Here is a 19,120-nt window from a genome sequence, read left to right on the forward strand (position 1 = left end):
ACATACACTGTTTTGAGCTGCTAGATACACAACTACAAGATAAAGCAATGCAATACGGACATACAAGATAAAGTTTGCTAGATAGCCTTTACTCTGTTGATCTGTTTTAAGCTACATACACTATTTTGAGCTGCTAGTTACACATCTTCGGACAGCTACATACACTGTTTTGCTGGCTAGATAGACTTTACTTAGTTGCGAGATACACAAATTGGGGCAGTTACATACACTTTTCTGAACTGCTAGATACACACCTAAAGTTGGCTAGTTACACTTTAGCCAGTTACTACATGCACATCTTTGGGCAGCTACATACACTTTTGTTAGACCTATTTCTTTGTTTTCCCTCTCAGCCTATTTCTTTTTCGTTGAAAAGCAAATTTAGCTACAACATTAATCATTGTTTTACATATACAGAAATGATGGATTTAACGATCAACAATCATGGTGCGAGTACAAGCAAAGAACAAGCTATTACTGAGACAAAACTACCTAAGAGAACTACTAAAAGGAAGAGAAATGATGATGATGGTGGTGGTGGTGGTGGACAGTGTTTTTTACGGACTCGTATGTCTCGTAAAATGCTGATGTCATTTGTCAACAATGATTTAAGGGAAAAACAAGTATCTGATATTAAAGACATGGGATTCGTAGGCCTTCTCACTCTCAAGACAGATATGGCGCTGGGTGCTCTCGGTCATTGGCTTGTTACCCGCTTTAACTCCGTGTCTTGCTCTTACATGAAAGGTCAGTTTCATATAATAGCCGAAGATATTCATTTGACAACCGGTATTCCAATCAGTGGAAATGAAGTGCAAATAGCTTCCTTAAATGATAAGAGTGAGGAGTTTGTTGAGTTGAAGAGTAGTTGGATGAAACAATTTGATAAAGAACCGGGGAAACTGGAGACTAAGGACATCCTTAGTCTGCTTATCACGCAAAAGGAGGGCGGGGAGCAGTTTAAAAGGAACTTCATTGTATTTGTTGTTTCTACTTTTCTTATGGGTGTAAAGGGGACCCTTGCAAGCCTTCGAGTCCTGAAATGTCTTAAGGATGTTTCATCTATTCAAACGTTAAACTGGAGTGGGTTTACCAGAAAACAGTTTATTGAAAGTGTTGACTCATGGAGAATTTAGAAGAATGATTGGTTTGGAGGTCCCATCATGGTTTTCGTCTTTTGTTATTTAGATAGAGTGTGCTACAATTTTTTCTCAGTTCCTCACTTCTTCCCCTCCCTAGCCACCTGGACAAAAGTCAAAATTTCAGAGAGGCTTAAGAATGAGATGCAAGATGGGTTTGGAACAGGAGCTGTTCTTCCTCGGATTGTCAAGGGTACAGTTAAGGAAATAAGTTTCATTATTCCATCAGCAGTGCCCGAGTGTTCTAATCATCAAAAACAGAAGTCCGGCGACGAACTGAAGGCTTCCTCAAAGGCGGGTGAGACTGACAGTAAGCAGATAAATGCTATCAAGGTTCTGGCAGAATCTGCAACTATTCTTGCAGATTCTTATGCAATATTCACAAATTCTTTGGAAGCAGCCAAAGTTGTTCACCCTGACTCTAAACTTGTACAACAGCTAGCTTTAATGGATGAAGATTTTGGTGCATGCTGTCCTTCATCACAACCAACAGACGCCAACGCTGATGACACTGAAAAAGACAAAGAGAAGGAAGGAGTTTCTAATATAGATGAACATGACAGTGAGAAATCAAATCCATGGTCTAAGCTTAATGTTCAGTCATTTGAATCTGAGGATGAGTTGTGGGCAGCTGTTGTTAAATTAGAAACTGCCTTGGGAAAACAGCCGGTTAATGTTCAAAGTTATGTTACGAAGAAAGGAAAATCTTCTATCGGTTTTTGCCAGTCACAAGAGGAGTTGTGTGAACCGCTGAATTTGGATAAAACAGCTAAAGCTTCAACCTCATTCCATCGATCGCCAAGGTTTACACACCAGTCCCCTTTATTCAAACTTCAAAGTTCAGAAACACAAGAAGATGTTGAGAAAAAGGTACACGAGGATGGTTTACACATTGGAGATGAACATATGGAGAGTAGTGTTCTGAAGAAAGCAAAATCTGTTAACCTTTTGAATTCCAAGGCTCCGAATCCAGACTTGCCAAAGTCAACTTCTCCTATCCTTATGGACTCTCAGTCACAAAAGGAGTTGTTTGTACCGCTGAATTTTGAGAAAACGACACAAGCTTCAACCTCAATCCGTCGATCACCAAGGTTTACACACCACTCCCCATCAGCTTTTACACCACCTTCATTCAAACTACTAAGCTCGGAATCAGAAGAAGCAGAAGAAGATGTTGATAAAAAGGGACATGATGATGGTTTACACATTGGAGATGAAAATTGTGGGAGTAATGTTCTTAAGAAAGCAAAATCTACTAACCTTGTGGATTCCATCATGGTGCGTCTAAAGACAGCAGAATCTGCTGCGTCTGAAAAATTGCCAAAGTCAACTTCTCCTATTCTTATGGACTCTGAGTCACAAAAAGAGGAGTTTAAACCGTTGAATGTTGAGAAAACAGTAGAAGCTTCAACCTCATCTCGTCGATCGCCAAGGTTTACACACCACTCCCCACCAGTGTTTACACCTCCTTCCTGTCCATCACCTGATCCTTTGACCCCACCTGAATTACCACTACTTCTTAGCTCAGAATCACATGAAGATGTTTTGCAAAAGATTGTTGATGATGCTTTAAATATAAATGTAAATGTGGAGCCACTTGAAGTTGTACCACTTTGTTCTTTGCCCCCAAATGAACCCACAAATATACAAAGGACAAGGGCTAAGAGGGTTAGAGTTCAGACAGGAGCTTTTCGATCTCCTTTCCTTCAAAGAAGCATCAGACTTGACGGCAAGGTGAGTAAAAATGAGAGAGAAGCGCTGGACTATGTATTTTCAGAATTTTCTGATGACAGGTTTGTACACTCCTTCAAATTTGATGCTAGATACATTCCAAACAATTCTTCGATTCATATTTACAGTCATTACTTTTCTTATTTTCTTTTCTCATATCATTTTGACTGAACCATTATGTATGCAGTGAGATCCTATTCAAAATTGGTACAGACGTTTCAGTTACTCGGGCAGATTTGAAGATGCTAGTATCAGGTGATATAGTGCCTAAACAAGTGATACATGCCTGGTGTTGCGTGTTGAACAAATGTGAAACAATTGGAGCACATACTTCACCTTCTAGGTTGTATCTCCCACAATCTGCTGAAGTAAGTTCTCAAATTGGTGACAATTTTACGGGGGCAGCTTTGGTAAGTATTTACATGTTTAACTTTTTAGTATGGTTTTGTGATATAGACATTTTTAAGAACAAATATTATACAATTGCAGATCTTTGTACCAATAGTTTCTGAGAAGCCATTTGGAATGTGTTTCAACTTCCTTACAAAGAAGTTGGAAATCTTGCATTTGATGAGCCAGAAACCGTAAATTATGCACCAAGTATTGAGTCTAAGGTATGCGCATTTCAACCTACTTGTTTTTTGATGCTATCGTACTATATTAATATTATTTGCATTTTGAGAAATGTTTGAATTTATATATGTCATATGCAGAAAGAGTTTTTTATTAGATGTTTGCTCAAGAAAATGCCGTCTATAGTAGATGTCCGTGACATGAAGCCAGAGGAGATTATTCTGAGATCAAATCTTGGTAATGGAAGTGATACAGGAATTTATCTCATGCGGTTGTTGGAGAAATACAAAGGAGAAAGAAGGACTTGTGTTTTGGGTCTCCAAGATGTAAGCTGCTTTACATTCGTTTTCCTTATTTATTTACTACTATGTATAGGATAAGTGTAAATCAACCTTCCTTTTTCTTATTTGTAGAACAACCAAGTTAAGGTTTTTGGTACAAGAGCATGCTATGAAATGTTGTCTTTTGTTGGTAATCAAGACATCCAAAATCCGAGAAAGAAAACCAGAGGTGCCACCAAGGATACCCAGCAACGTCAATTGTTAGACATAGAAATAGTGGGTCGGGTAATCAATGCCCGCAAGGATGACAAGTAATTTCTAAACTTTATGATCTACATATTTGTTTGATTTGTGGTCTTAGAAGTTGTGCTAATTGTATTAGTTTGTAGGTATTTGGATGAGATTATCGTGGCCACAGAATGGATAAATGTCTGCCGAAACGCAATGAAAAGTTTGCAAAATCGTCATTGGATAAGGGATACGGTGAGTATATAAACATTTTTCATTTATATCTTATATTCCAATATGATCAAAAATTTGTAACACTATTACATTTGTAGGTGATTCACATGTTTGGTGTGATGTGTACATATAATCGTCCAGATATTCTGTACTTGCCTTCAACAGTGAAGGTAGGTATCTAAGCAATACATTTTGAATTTGTTTTTCAATTTTTCGTATTTAATTCATTTTTTTGAGGAATTATATGCCATCTGAACTATGTTCAAATTGAAAAAACAGATGTCATATATTTGTCAGTATAGTTTATTAACTTATTTTGTTAATTTGTCAGTATGCTAAGCCGCAATTAAAGGTTAATGAGGTAAACTTTGTTTGGTGCCCTCATCTTAAGATGCACTACACGCCAAAAGATGGAGCAACTATTGAGAAGGTAAATTTACTAATGTCCAAACTGTAATAATATATGCATAAAATACTAATTACCATGCATATCCTAGTTACTTACCTATTTAAATCATTTTGCTTTTATGTAGGTTTTTTTCACAATTGGCAAAGATAATAACCATTGGTTAGCTTGTGTGTCTGACCTCAAGGAGGAGAAGAACTATATTTTGGACTATCTCAAGAGATTTAGGAAAAATGATAAGAAAGCTGTGGAGGAATATAATACTTATGTGGAGGATATTGTATGGTCGCCATTATTTATTTCAATTCAGTCTAAAAGTCACAATCTAAAATATTCATTCATATTTTGTTGATTGTTTGTTGTTCACAGATAGTCAATGTTGCAAATCAGATACCCAGCAGCAATGGTTACAAGTGGCTCAAGGCCATCAGCTTGTTTCCTACTGAAATCAAGGATGTACCTCAGCAAGCAAACACATTAGTTTGTTTTATATTTTTGTTTCATTTTGCATAATGTTAATTATTTCAATATCATTTTCAAAATCATACGTTGTTTGAATAGTTTTGACTGCGGAGTATATGTGATGAAGTTTCTAGAAGGTGCAATGTTCAATACAGATTTATGGACGGACAAGAAACACTACAAAGTTTGTTTAATGGACTTGATAATTCATATATTTTTATCTTAAAATTTCTGACATTTTATCTTAAATTTCTGCCATTTTTGTTTTGCAGGACTTAATTGCTTATCGACGAGAAATTATGTTGCGGCTGATAAAATGGGAGAAAAACACTTCTCGAGTACTCCTTTCTCTATTTTTATTTTTATTTGTTTGATTTGTCATCTTAGAAATTACTAGATACACATGCTTGGGCAGCTAGATATATACACGTATCTGGGCAGCTTGATACACTTTTTTGAATTGCTAGATACACTCCTTAAGGTGGCTACATATACTTTTTTTGGACTACTAGATACACTCCTTCAGTTGGCTACATAGCCTTTTTTGAACCGCTAGATACACTCGTTCAGTTAGCTACAAACACTTTAGTCAGTCACTAGAAACACTTTTGTCTTAAAGTTTCTAGATACACCTCCTTACACATCCATAAGTTGCTTTAAAATAATTCAAGCTCATGTCATTCCTTTTTAAATCTCCAGGCGATTTTTCACAATGGTTGATGATGAAGATTATTGTATCAGTTTTTTTAATCAAGCCTCACTTCAAGGGATTCGACATCAGTTTCACATTTTCATTTTTCTTGCAATAGTGGTTTTGTACTTTGAAGAGGTTGATTAAGTTGGTTGACTATGTCTAGTATTTCGAACTTGAAACCAGGATAATTTGTTGATAGTGTATGGCGTAATACTTGTTGTTGATTAAGTTGGTAACGTTTCAATACAAGGGAAATATTTGTTAAGTTGGCTACTCTTCAGGAGGGAAATATTTGTTGATGCTCGGATTTCAATGGTATAGTTGAGGAAATAAGATTGAACATCTCTGAGCAGCTAGATACACTTGTTTGGACTGCTAGACACACTTGTTTGAACTGCTAGATACACTCCTTCAGGTGTTTTAAAAAAGGACGTTGGATACAAATGTCACCTTTGTAGGAGAATTCAGAATTGTGTGTCCATTTTTTCATCTAAGAATATGGAAAATTTAAGACCATAGAAACAAGACAAGCTTTAGCAGTTGGCTAAATTTCTAAAAAGAGATGACATGTTTTCCTAGTTTCTATACACAAGTATACAATGAGGCATTGTGACCATACACTTTTTTGGACTGCTAGTTACACTCCTTCAGTTAGCTACATACACTTTAATCACTAAACCTGATCATTCAAGCACGTCAGCCCATCTCCCTATACTTCACGAGTCCATAATCAGTAAAAAAAAAAAAACAGCAGCCTAAAAAAAACAAATAAGCGATTTGCGTGGAGTAATTTGAGGTTCAAGAGTTCATTGAAATGTTGTTGAATCCTACCTTTTGGCTTTCTCAATTTTTCGGAATCCTATATTTTTTGAACTGCTAGATTAACTTTTTCAGTTGGCTACATACATTTTTTTCGACAGCTTGTTACACTCTTTCAGTTAGCTACATACACTTTCTTGGACTGCTAGTAACACTCCTTTAGTTAGCTACATACACTCTAGTCAGTCCACCTCCCTATTGAACACAGCTTATACACTAACAACCTCCATACTCCACGAGTCCATAGTTAGTAAAAAAACAATAAAAAAAAAGTTGGAAGTTCATACAAAACCAGTCTTACATGAACCAAATAAACCAAAAACCCACTGAAATCAGTTTCAAGTTAGCATAACATTACAAAGAATAACACATACTTTTTTGAGTGACATCTACAAATCTCATTGAAATCAGTTTCAAGGGAGTCGACTCGGGCAATTTCTACTATCATGGTTACTCATTTCACCGCAAGCACGACATTTCCTCAGAGGCTTTGCATTTTCCAAGACTGCCTTTTCCTTGTTTGATGTTATCCTATTTCCCGATCCCTTATTCTTGCACTTCTCTGGTGGTAGAACAGTGAATTCAGTTGGAATTTTTGACCCAAGAAGCATCTCAATCTCAGCTTTCTTATCTTTTGACTTCCCCGACTTAACTGAAATAATCAACTTTTCATTGAAACTCCGGAGCAATTGAAATAGCGCATCAGAATGTTCCTCATTATCTTCAACAAGTGAGACTGTATTAAATACCTCCGACCATAATTCACTTATGTTGTTCTGGCGGCTTTCGATTGACACACAATCAGCTAGGACAGATTTTCCAACAACATTAGAAAGAGGGTGGGAGGTTGCAGATTTGCTCCATCTAAGTGCTAAATACTCTTTAGGTATATGATCAAATCCCCTATCTTTCAACACCCATAAAATGTGCCTACAGAGTATCCCGATTCTTTCAAACATCTTACAAGAACAACAAAACTTATTATCACTTAAATCAACTTTGTATTCCTTGTCTTTCTCACGATCAATTATTGAAATATGATCATTCTCACCAGTTGTGTTTGGTGATGGTAAATGGCCACAAGTATAACATGCTGCTTGGACTTCTACTTGGAAAATATAAAATATGACGATTGTGTAAAATTCAGAAGCTTGTTTTTCTAAAAGGAGAGGGGTTGTCAATTTTGGATAACAGTTCTTATCATCAGCCATTACCTTAGAATATTTCCATCTCTGAGCATCCATTGCTGTTTGGAAACGCATCCAAAACTCGACGAGTGTGACATGTGAATTGGTGAAGTTTCCAAAGAAGCTATTTTCAGACTCTGACCTTGGTGTTGTGCGCAAAATCCCGCCCAAATATGTGTCTCTAATGTAAGCATGAATCCAAAGAGCACGGTGTTTAAACATTTTCTTCAACCACTTGTTATCAGAAAGCTCATATGAGGAAATTATTGAATTCCATTTCGATTCAAATTCTTCTGGAGTGATTTCTACATCCCAAACAACTGAGTTTATTTCCTTCAAAAAAGTTGTGTCTTGGGAAATCAATGGACCAATCTTGTCAGGCAACTTCTTCATTATTTGCCACATACACAGTCGGTGGCGTGTTTTGTCACCAAACACACCTTTAACACCTTTTTTGATGCCTCTACATTGATTAGTTATTATAGTAGTAGGATAGCGATCACCCATAGCCGTTACAAAATTTTGAAACAACCACGAAAATGATTCTGCATTTTCGTTTCGTATCAAACCCGCTACAAAAGTAACGCGACCTTTATGGTTATCAACACCCGTGAAAGGGACAAACACCATTTTATATTGGTTGAAGTTATAAGTAGCATCAACAGAAACAACATCACCAAAAAGGGCATAATTTTTAAGTGATATTGGATCTGCCTATAAAAGCTTAGTTATTCTGCTTTGATCATCCACATCAAAGTCAAAATAGAAAGATGGAGACATAGCCTTTTTTTGCATGAATTTCTTTATTACCATATGGGCATCATATTCTTTGATATATTTCTTAACATCCCTTGAAAATTTTTTGAAATCTTGTAAAGAAGCACCCACATTTTTGTATCCTTTCACATACTGTTTGAACATCCTAAATGTTTGCACCGGACCATGGTTTACATGCGCATTATCCATTATCATTTTTTTGTGAACCAAGTTTAAATCCCTACATGGTTTCAGATGTATCATAGTTGTTAGCGTATTCATAGCATGTGAGTGAAGCTCAATAAAATCATAAATCTCATATTCACCCGTCTAAATTCTTCTAAAACTAACTTTAGCCTGACAACCAATTCGCGTAAGGGTCCTCTTCTTTTTTGTACCCTTGTGATTACTTTTGCCTTGTTTATTACACACACACCACTTGTGTGTAATAATCCCATCGAGCAATTTTGTTGAGTCTAACCTTGTAAGAAACCCACAAACCTTGGCATAATCCTCGTAAAAATGTATGCCTTCTTCCAAAGTTACAAAGTTCATCCACAATGCTAGTTTTAATTTTGCTGAGCATCTCGGCAATCCCACTATTTGATTAACGAAAACAACTTCTGGGGTGGCTACAACAACAAAAAAACAAAAGAAAATGATTGTAATTTTATCCGTTATTGATGTGACCATAATTAGAGCACATTTAGTCCCCGAATTAGCCTTGTTCCCATGCTTTTTAGTGCATATTTGGGTCATTTGTTATCTTTAGTTATTTGTTTTGCATATTCATTGAGGTTTTGATCCCTTGGTAGGAAAGGAGTACAAACCTTGCATTTTCATGGCAAAATGAGGCTAAATTGATTGAATTCAATGACCAAGCATCAAGGAGAGACAAGATTAGAAGGCCTTTGTACATACTATAGTAGATGGGCAATGATGAGAAGAGATCCTTGCATCCCCGAGGAAATCCTCAAGGATTTTATGAAGAAAAAGGAAGAAAAGAAGAAGGAAAGAAACTGTCTGACAATCCGTGCGGATTGCCCTGAAGACGCCCGTCCCCCACTGACAATCCGAGCGTCTTCCTCCAGAAGACGCCCGGGCAAAACCTCCAGAAGACGCCCGTCTTCACCCTCTGGACGCCCGTCCAGGAACGCCCAAATCCGCCCGTCCCGTGCTAAAGACGCCCGGATTCCCAGACAGTTCCATTTCCTCTTCTACAAGCTTCAAGGAAGGATGCGCATCTTTTTCTAGAGACCGGAGTCTCCCTAGAGACCGGCGATTCCTCAACAAGGGACTTAATTGTCATTTAAGCCCTTAGTTAACCCTAATTCATGTACCTAATCCCCACTATAAATACCCCATTAGTCTAATTAGAAGAGCATGTTCTTCTTAGCAATCTTTAGGGTAGTTAATATCAATCAAATCTCTCTTTAATCTTGTAATCAACAATTAATCAAGTTTTAATACAAGTTTTATTTCCTTAATCTCTCTCTTGTTCATCCTTTATTTTGGGTAATTGAAGATTATTTGGGTTATTATTGGGAGATTGACAACCTTCCAATCAAGCATCAAGTACTTCTTTTATTCTTTGCTTTATTATTGGAATCATTAGTAGGTATAATTCTCTTAATCCCTTTTTTATTATTGTTAATCACTTTCATTTATTCATCATGTTTTACTTTGTTGGTATGATTTACAACCTTGCTAGCATGTTCAACATGATAAATGAGTGAGTAGTTTCCTTAGCTAGGGTTAATGGGTAATTAGGGGAAATCAACATGGGGAATGATTCATGCTTAATCTAATATGTTTTCATAATTTATTTGCTTGCTTGTTGTGATCTCAACTTATGCACATGTTATGTTTGATGAAATGTGAGCCTATGAATCCTTGCATTTTTTACCCATCACCTATCTTTTCAATGAGACTTGTAAGACATAAACCAACTCGAGTCTCATTAGACTATGCATATTGTTGAGTAGGGAAGATTAAGTCGACTTGTAGGTGTTGTACAATCTGATCGATTCGGCTCCGGGACCCAAACTTTCCTAGGATTGTAAGACATAAACCAACTCGATCCATCACAACAATAATTGCTTGCTTATAATTTGAGAATATGTTTGTATGATCAATTCTCATGAATCCCCTATGACCCCATGACACCCTAGTGCTTTTTATCAATTGTTTACATCCCTTTTAATTCATCTTGCTTGTTTACTTTCATTGCTATTTAGTTTAGTGACCTTCTACTTCAAACCCCAATTGTGACACCCTTAGACACCACTAGTTTCAATAGAAATCTCATCTCAATTCCCGTCCCTTTGGATCCGACCTTTACTTGCCTCTTTACTAATTGTAGAGTTTTTTGTGAAGTTATAAATTGTTTTTTGGTCTAGGTGCTCTTGACGACAAGTACTGAAAACTAATCCCTCACTAGGGATCACGAGCAAAAATGGTGCCGTTGCCGGGGACGGTGTTAACTTGATTTAGATTTTCTTGTATTGTTATTAGTTGTGTCTTTCTTTACCTTGGGGAAGTAAAACTCCTCAAGGATTGTTCTAATTATTTTCGAGTTGATTGATATTTTGCATGTCTAGAAGGTCACAAGGTGACTTGTTACCCTTTGATCACGAAATTGAAAGAACTTTGACAACCAATAGAAGACTTGCTAGGAGAACTTTGAGAGGTATCGGTGAGGTTGTAGATATTCAACCAAACACTATTGATTTCATCAACCCTTTTGCAAGAGAAGGTGAGGAGAACCTAACACAAAATCCAACACAAAATCAACCCACAATGCCTAAGTTTTCATCACATTCCGTACCCACCGAGGAGAACCTACCCAATGGTACTCCCACACCACAACATCTAACCGGAAATTTTATTGCCAAATCCGCATTTATCCAATTAGTCGAAAGAAGCCAATTTGGGGGGATGCCTAGTGAAGACCCTCACTCTCATATGGAGACTTTTTGTGACTATTGTGATGCAATTTCTCAAACCAGTGTAACTCAAGACCAAATTCGATGGGTCTTATTTCCTTTTTCTCTAATTGGTACCGCGAAACAATGGTTGAAAGGCCTTGATAAGGCTACTCTCGGAATTGATTCTTTGAAGAAGTTGGCTCTAGCTTTCTACAAAAAATTCTATCCACCGGAAAAGACTAACATGCTAAGAGCACAAATTACGGGCTTTAAGCAAAGAGATGAAGAATCTTTGTATGAAGCTTGGGAACGATTCAAGGGAATTTGTCGCTCATGTCCTCACCATGGACTTAGCGAGTGGTTCTTGGTACAACAATTTTGGAACGGTCTTTATGAAGATTCAAGGAACATTCTCAACATGGGATCAAATGGAATGTTCACCGAAGTTTATGACAATCAAACTTGGAACAAGATTGAGGAAATGGCGGTCCATAACTCACAATATAGTAGACCCCGCAAGGCTACTAGAGGAGGAAAGCATGAAGTGGACTCCATTACTCAATTGGGTGCTCAACTTAGTGCTCACATTGATACCATCAATTTGAAATTTGAAAAAGCTATGGCTAGACTTAAAGAAGCCTCAAAATCACCAAAGCATCATGTTAATGCCATGACGGCATCTTCATCAATCCCAAGTGGGATATGTGAGAATTGTGGAACTTTGGAACATGACCAAAGTGAATGTAGGGGAACAAATGAACAAGTGAATGCTTTCCAACCATACAAGAGTGGCACCCCTTATTCAAACTATTACAATAAAAACACCAAATTCCATCCAAATCTCTCATACAAAAGCCAAAATGTTCAAAACCCTCAACCAACATACACCCCACCTCCCATGAGAAACCAAAATCAAAGACCCTTTTACAACCAAAACCAAGGTTACCAAAATCAAACTCCATACAATCAACAAAATGACCAAGGTTTTGATGTTCCAAAAGCGGTCCTACAAATGCAAAAGAATCAACAAGAGTTTTTCACTCAAATGCAAAAAGATAGTCAAGCAAAGGAAATCACCATCAACAACATCCTAACTCACACCAAAATGTTGGAAACCCAATTGACTCAACTAGCATCTTCAAGCTCACAAAGACAAAAGGGGCAATTACCACCTCAAAGTAATCCCCCAAGATATGAATCGGTTAGTGCCATTCACTTGAGAAGTGGTACAAGGTATGAAGCACCGAAGAAGCAAGTTGAGGATGAAGTTGTGGAAGCTAGTGACAAAGAAGAAATTGTGCAAAACTCCAAGGATGGAGAACCATCAAAGAAGAAATTTCAAAGAAAAATGAAGACAAGGTCAAGGAGAAGGAGCCCATTGTGATTAGACTTCCTTTTCCGAGTCGTCAAGCTAAGCCCAAATTTGATGACCAACTTGGAAAATTTATGGAAATTGTGAAGAATTTGGAAGTCTCAATTCCTTTCACGGAATTAATCAATCACGTGCCGGCCTATGCGAAATACATGAAAGACATCCTCACAAAGAAGAAGTCGATCCGGAAGCTTGAGACTATCGCCTTCACTAAGGTGATTAGTGCAATCCTTCAAGGGAGTTCACCTCCAAAACTCAAAGATCCGGGAAGCTTCTCAATACCGTGTACCATTGACGACACCACGATCAACAAAGCCTTATGTGATCTAGGGGCTAGTGTGAGTGTTATGCCGTACTTGGTGAGTAAAAGGTTAGGGATGGGAGAGCTTAAATGCACCAATATCACACTCCAAATGGCCGATAGATCGACAAAGACACCATTAGGGATATGGGAAGATGTTCCCGTAAGAGTTGGGAAATTTTTCATCCCGGTGGACTTTGTCATTGTTGACATGGAAGAAGACTCCAACATTCCAATCATTCTAGGAAGACCTTTCTTACACACCGCGGGGACGGTGATTGATGTGAAGCATGGAGAGCTCACTCTAGAAGTGGGAGATGAGAGCATAACTTTCAATCTTGACAAGACCATGAGAGCTCCCCGTTTGCATGAACCATGCTTTATGGTTGATCATTATAGCCGGAAGGATGATAGGAAGAAGTCGGAATTCCAATGGAAGAATAAAATTGATGATGCTCCATTCAAAGAGCAAGTGAATTATAACAAGGAGAGCTTTAAAAGCTCACCAAAGTCAAGCAATGAAGAGGATGGCCTCATTGGCCAAGACAAGAAAGTGGGAGAGTTGTCTCTATCAACTCAAGAGATCTTTAGTGATCAAGTAGATGAAGTTTGTGGTCTTTGGGACGATGAGTTTGAAGGGATTTTCAATCCCTATACCGGTAATGTTATCGATCAAGACCGACATGAAGCACAACAAGAGCAAAGATCTATTGAAGATCTTTATCATGACAATGAACAAGCTTTTGACTACTTCTTCAAGGTATTGAGCAACATCAACAACACCTTGGACATGCCCCCATGACATCTCACTAAGGATGAGAGTTTGGTGGAGTCCTCCCTAAACCACCATTTGTAAATATTTCTAACTCCCTAACTTGTATTTTAATTCCTACATTGCATTTTTGTCGTTTGTGGATTTTTATGCTTTGATCAAGGTAATTATCATTTTTGAGAAAAGTGAGGGAGGGACTAATGATTTTATTGATGTGTAGTGCTTTAGCTTAGTGTGGGGATAGCATTTGCCTAGGCTATTCACGCCTTAGTAGTGCCCCTACAATGAAGAACACGGGATTTGAAGAATGAAAAAATGACACGGGATATGCAAGTGCACGGATGGAACTGAATCCGGGTAAAACAGGGAGAATCCGAGCGTCTTCATGGGAATCCGCTCGTCTTCAGTAAATCCGAGTGTCTTTGTCAAAATCCGCCCGTCCATCTGAGCTGAGAATTTGAAATTTTGGGACTGTCGAAGAATCCGAGCGTCCTGGTAGAGAAGACGCTCGTCTTCAGAAATCCACCCGTCTTTGAAGGAAAGACGCCCGTCTTTTTGCCAGTGTAAAACAAGAAAGCTCACCGTCTCAGAATCCGCCCGTCTTCAGCAAAAGACGCCCGTCCTGCAATCGATAAATCCGAGCGTCATTGCTGAAAGACGCCCGTCTTTAGGCGAGAATCCTGAACCCATAATAGGCAGAACCCAAGCGTCCCGACGGAAAGACGCCCGTCTTCCCCTGCAGTTTTGAAATTTTCGGGTCTTTTATATACCCCTCCCACATTCATTTCTTCATTCATTCATTCAAAACACTACCATAAACCCCAAAACCCCAAAAACCCTCATCCTCTCCATCACCAAAACAAGATTTCCTCAACCAAATTCAACAAAATCAAATCCAAACTTCCTTTTAACAACAATTAATCACTCCTCTTCCAACAAAAATCAAACCAAGCACCAAAATATTCAACCTTTGAGTCGATTTTTGAAATTACAAAGGCAAAGCCTTTCATCTTAAAATCGATTTGGGTATACTTGGAAATTGAAGATTTTCACTCTTTTCTTGGTATTTTCATCAATGGCAAGAACAAAAGGATCAACAAAGGCACCTAAGGCAAAGGCACTCTCAACAAGACAAAAGTGTCTTCAAGCAAAGAAAGCCTCATTGGCTATGGTGGTAGCTAGTTTAAACTTGGAAGTTCAACAACAACAACCTCCCTTGGAAGCAACAACATCAACAACTCCAGAAATTGCTCAATTATCAAACTATCCGGAGGTAATTTTCATTTCTAACTCCCATAGGGATACATTTGCCAAGTATGCTAGAAAATCCTTTCTACCCACCAAATTCATTTGTGAAGATGCCTTGAACAAATTGGGTGTCCTTGAACAAACAAAAGCCTTCTTTGAAGCCATGGGGTTGGGAAAATTGTTTGCTGCAAGAGAATTGACATACCCCTCCCTTACCTTAGAATTCTTAAGTTCTTTGAAAGTAACTAAGGTAGAGACTAGAGAAAACATTGAGTTCCGCCTTGCTAATGTGAGTAGGCGTATCACCTTTAATGAATTGGGTAAAGTATTGGGTCTTAGTGATTCACCTAGTTATTACAAGAATCACGAAAAGTATGACCCCTCTCCTCTTTGGGAGGCGATTTCCGGGAGGAAATTTGAGAACTATCATGCTAGTCGCGCTCTATTAGTCCACCATCCGGGCATTAGAGTGTGGCACAAGGTCATCGGGAATACTATCATTGCAAGAAAAGACATTAACCACTTTACCAAGCCCGATTGTGTTCTACTTGAGTCGGCCTTAAATATTGGAAGGGAATTCACCAAGCCTTACAATTCTCTAAGGCTTTTGGTGGAAAGATGGCTAAATGTTGATTGTGGAAAGCAAGGCACCACTTTTATTGTAAATGGAGGTCTAGTCACTCTTTTGGCTAAGTACTTTGATCCAAATTTCAACAAGGATAACAAGTATGTGGCGAAAAAAGGGGGTCATCTCATTGACATGGATACCATGATTAACAAGTATAAGTGGGTTACCCATAATCCTCTTGACACCAAGTATGGGTGGCTCACCAATGAGGCTAGATCTTTACTTTGCCTTCCAAGATATGTCGTTTGAGTGTCCATCAGGCCAACTACCTTCTTCCCCTCTCAAAAGAAGCCGAATACATCATCCGCCAACAAAGGGGTAAAATCGAAATGCCCTCCTCCTCCATTGTCACACCACCCTATCCATTCAAGTATCAAGAGTTCAAACCCGAAGGTGTTGAAGCAAGCAAAGACTACATGACTCTACTTATGCAAGAGATGCACAAACAAGATTTTAAGGATCGGGAAGATGCTTACTTAGCCCAATATCCACCCCTCCTTCATTTAGCTAGGCAAGGACCACTTGATCCTTCATGTCCTTTGCCTAGTTGAGCGGATAGGGAAGTCTTCTTTCCAAGTGCATCTAGGGGTGAGATACCGGGTGACGATGAGGTTGTCGGTGATGAGGTTGTTGATTAAGACATTGATGAAGAGGTAAATGAAGAAGAAGGAGATGATGAAGAAAATGATGAAGAAAGTGATGAAGGAAGTGAGCAAGGAAGTGAAGAGGGAAGTGGTGATGAGTCCACTTCTATTGAGGAAGATGATGATAATGATGATATGGTGGAAGACTAGCAAGCTTTGGAGGCTCCTACCCTCTTGAGGTTTGTCTACTTGTTTCTTTGTTTTATTTATTCTATCTTGATCATGGTTGGAGAGTCCTAGCAACATAGAGGACTAACACCTCGGCCCCATTGAGGTGTTCTTATTTCATTGTTCTCACTTTTGAAAATCCAAAATGACAAATTAGTTTCATGCATTGCATATTGTGTGCATGAACTACCCCCAACTTTAGGACATTAGAAATAATGTCTATCTCGGTTTGGGGAAGTACGTGCATACGCAACGGGAGGTAATCTAAATTACGCTCTCCGTCATAAACAAAAACCCATGCATCATGTAGTGTAGTATAATATAGCTTGCATTTAGTGTAGAAATCATGCATCATGTTTGCATAATTTCCCATCATTTTGGCCATTGAGGACAATGCCCATATTAGTGTGGGGATGGGGAATTCTAACTTAACTTTTATTCAAAAAATCCAAAAAATCAAAAAATTTCGAAAAACCATAAAAAATTGAAAAATTGAAAAACTAAAAACAAGTTCATTTCCTTTGTAGTGTAGTTATGTATATATTACTGTATATATTATGTTTGTTCTATCCTTGTTCACATTGATTGACTACACCACATCTGAGACATGAGGATCATGAAGACCGCATGGTATGATCTTTCCAATCTCCTTTTTCCTCTTTATGTTAATGACTATGTGGCTTTATTTTGATTGATGCGGTATAACAATGTGAACTTAGGACTTGCATTTAGTTTATATGTCATATTAGTTGGTAGAATCATATGCATTAGGATGTATATATGCTAGTTGCATCATGGCATGTAGTTTGCATGTTAGAAAAATTTTGCGAAACCGTCTACTTGGGAAGCTTGACAAGTGTATATAGGCCCTAGTAGATGCTTTTTCTTCTTAAGTCTTTGCTTGTTAGAATACTTGTAAAACACCCTAGGATGTGTCATGCTAGTATCCTTTGACCCATGGATTAAGGCCTAGTCAAGAGTACCTTGTGGTGTGATAACTCCTTGGCTACCGTTTATTCCAAGGTGACCCGTGAAACCATGCAACCATCATTCATCCATGTTCTACCATAAATTTTGTCATCAAAGGGAATGGGCACAAAAATTGTTTAAAATTTGAGTTCAAAAAATGAAATGAAATGTCAAAAAGTTTGCAAAAATGCATCAAATGAAAAGAGGAGCAAAAATAGACTCCTAAAGCTTCAAATATAAGGCACCCTCACTACATATGGGGTGACTTTGAAAATGTTCAAAAAGAAATGCAAAACGTTGTCAAGTATTGAAATGCCAAAAATCAAAAGAAATGGCAAAGAAATTGTTCTCAAATGTTATATGCCACAAGAAATTGGGGGGAAAATAACAACAAAGCAAACTCCCAAATGAAACTCAAATACTATCGATCCCTTTATCCATCGTATCCATTTTTGTGCATGGTAGAGAGGGGACGACCCTTCTTCTTGTCTAGGCAAGAGGGGGAATTCCGCGATCCTCCAGTGTTTCTAACACCATAGGGAGTCTATTCTTGACAAAAGCATTTAACGATTGAGGACAAAGGTACCCTAGCTTGACACAACTTGGAGGTGATTTATTGGTATCCTTCTAGGCTTAGTAGTTTGAAGAAATTGCATCTATGAAGGAGTGTGTACCCTTGAATTGCTTCCCTTGTAGATAATTTCCGCCACTTAGATGAGAAAAGTGGCTATTCTTTTGTAGATGCATCCATTACTTGATTTTGTGTGCTTAATGTTTGGATGTGTCGCCATTTTGGCAAGACCCACATTGCCTTGCAAGAAGGCATCCTACCACATGGTTGTCTTGTTGTGAGTTGAAGGGGCGGAGTGATACCCGCTAATTGTCTCATATCGGCTATGTTATTAGGTTAGTTTAAATAATGGTCCTAGTCTTTATCACCTCTTTACTCGGGACGAGCAAAGGTTCGGTTTGGGGATATTTGATGTGACCATAATTAGAGCACATTTAGTCCCCGAATTAGCCTTGTTCCCATGCTTTTTAGTGCATATTTGGGTCATTTGTTGTCTTTAGTTCTTTGTTTTGCATATTCTTTGAGGTTTTGATCCCTTGGTAGGAAAGGAGTGCAAACCTTGCATTTTCATGGCAAAATGAGGCTAAATTGATTGAATTCAATGACCAAGCATCAAGGAGAGACAAGATTAGAAGGCCTTTATACATACTATAGTAGATGGGTAATGATGAGAAGAGATCCTTGCATCCCCGAGGAAATCCTCAAGGATTTTATGAAGAAAAAGGAAGAAAAGAAGAAGGAAAGAAACTGCCTGACAATCCGTGCGGATTGCCCTGAAGACGCCCGTCCTCCACTAACAATCCGAGCGTCTTCCTCCACAAGACGCCCGGGCAAAACCTCCAGAAGACGCTCGTCTTCACCCTCTGGACGCCCGTCCAGGAACGCCCAAATCCGCCCGTCCCGTGCTAAAGACGCCCGGATTCCCAGACAGTTCCATTTCGTCTTCTACAAGCTTCATGGAAGGATGCGCATCTTTTTCTAGAGACCGGAGTCTCCCTAGAGACCGGCGA

At 38.4% G+C, this 19,120-nt stretch overlaps 2 protein-coding genes and 1 non-coding gene across 3 annotated transcripts; 1 reads left to right on the forward strand and 2 right to left on the reverse strand.

Moving 5' to 3' along the window:
- Window positions 1–4,290: 4,290 nt before the first annotated feature.
- On the forward strand, window positions 4,291–6,013 carry LOC141598368 (uncharacterized). Its single transcript, XM_074418136.1, has 6 exons — window positions 4,291–4,356; window positions 4,518–4,616; window positions 4,720–4,872; window positions 4,962–5,238; window positions 5,327–5,392; window positions 5,754–6,013. Exons 1-4 carry the CDS (start codon window positions 4,294–4,296, stop codon window positions 5,103–5,105), a joined length of 459 nt encoding a protein of 152 aa, XP_074274237.1. The 5' UTR covers window positions 4,291–4,293; the 3' UTR covers window positions 5,106–5,238; window positions 5,327–5,392; window positions 5,754–6,013.
- A 967-nt stretch (window positions 6,014–6,980) lies between these two features.
- LOC141601888 (protein FAR-RED IMPAIRED RESPONSE 1-like) lies at window positions 6,981–8,384 on the reverse strand. The gene has a single exon (XM_074422197.1). The coding sequence runs from the start codon at window positions 8,382–8,384 to the stop codon at window positions 6,981–6,983; it is 1,404 nt and encodes a 467-aa protein (XP_074278298.1).
- A 3,297-nt stretch (window positions 8,385–11,681) lies between these two features.
- LOC141603197 (small nucleolar RNA R71) lies at window positions 11,682–11,788 on the reverse strand. Its single transcript, XR_012525089.1, has one exon. It is a non-coding gene; the product is annotated as a small nucleolar RNA R71 (small nucleolar RNA).
- Window positions 11,789–19,120: the final 7,332 nt, after the last annotated feature.

This window comes from Silene latifolia, chromosome 9 (assembly GCF_048544455.1).
Source record: "Silene latifolia isolate original U9 population chromosome 9, ASM4854445v1, whole genome shotgun sequence".
Lineage (NCBI taxonomy): Eukaryota > Viridiplantae > Streptophyta > Magnoliopsida > Caryophyllales > Caryophyllaceae > Silene > Silene latifolia.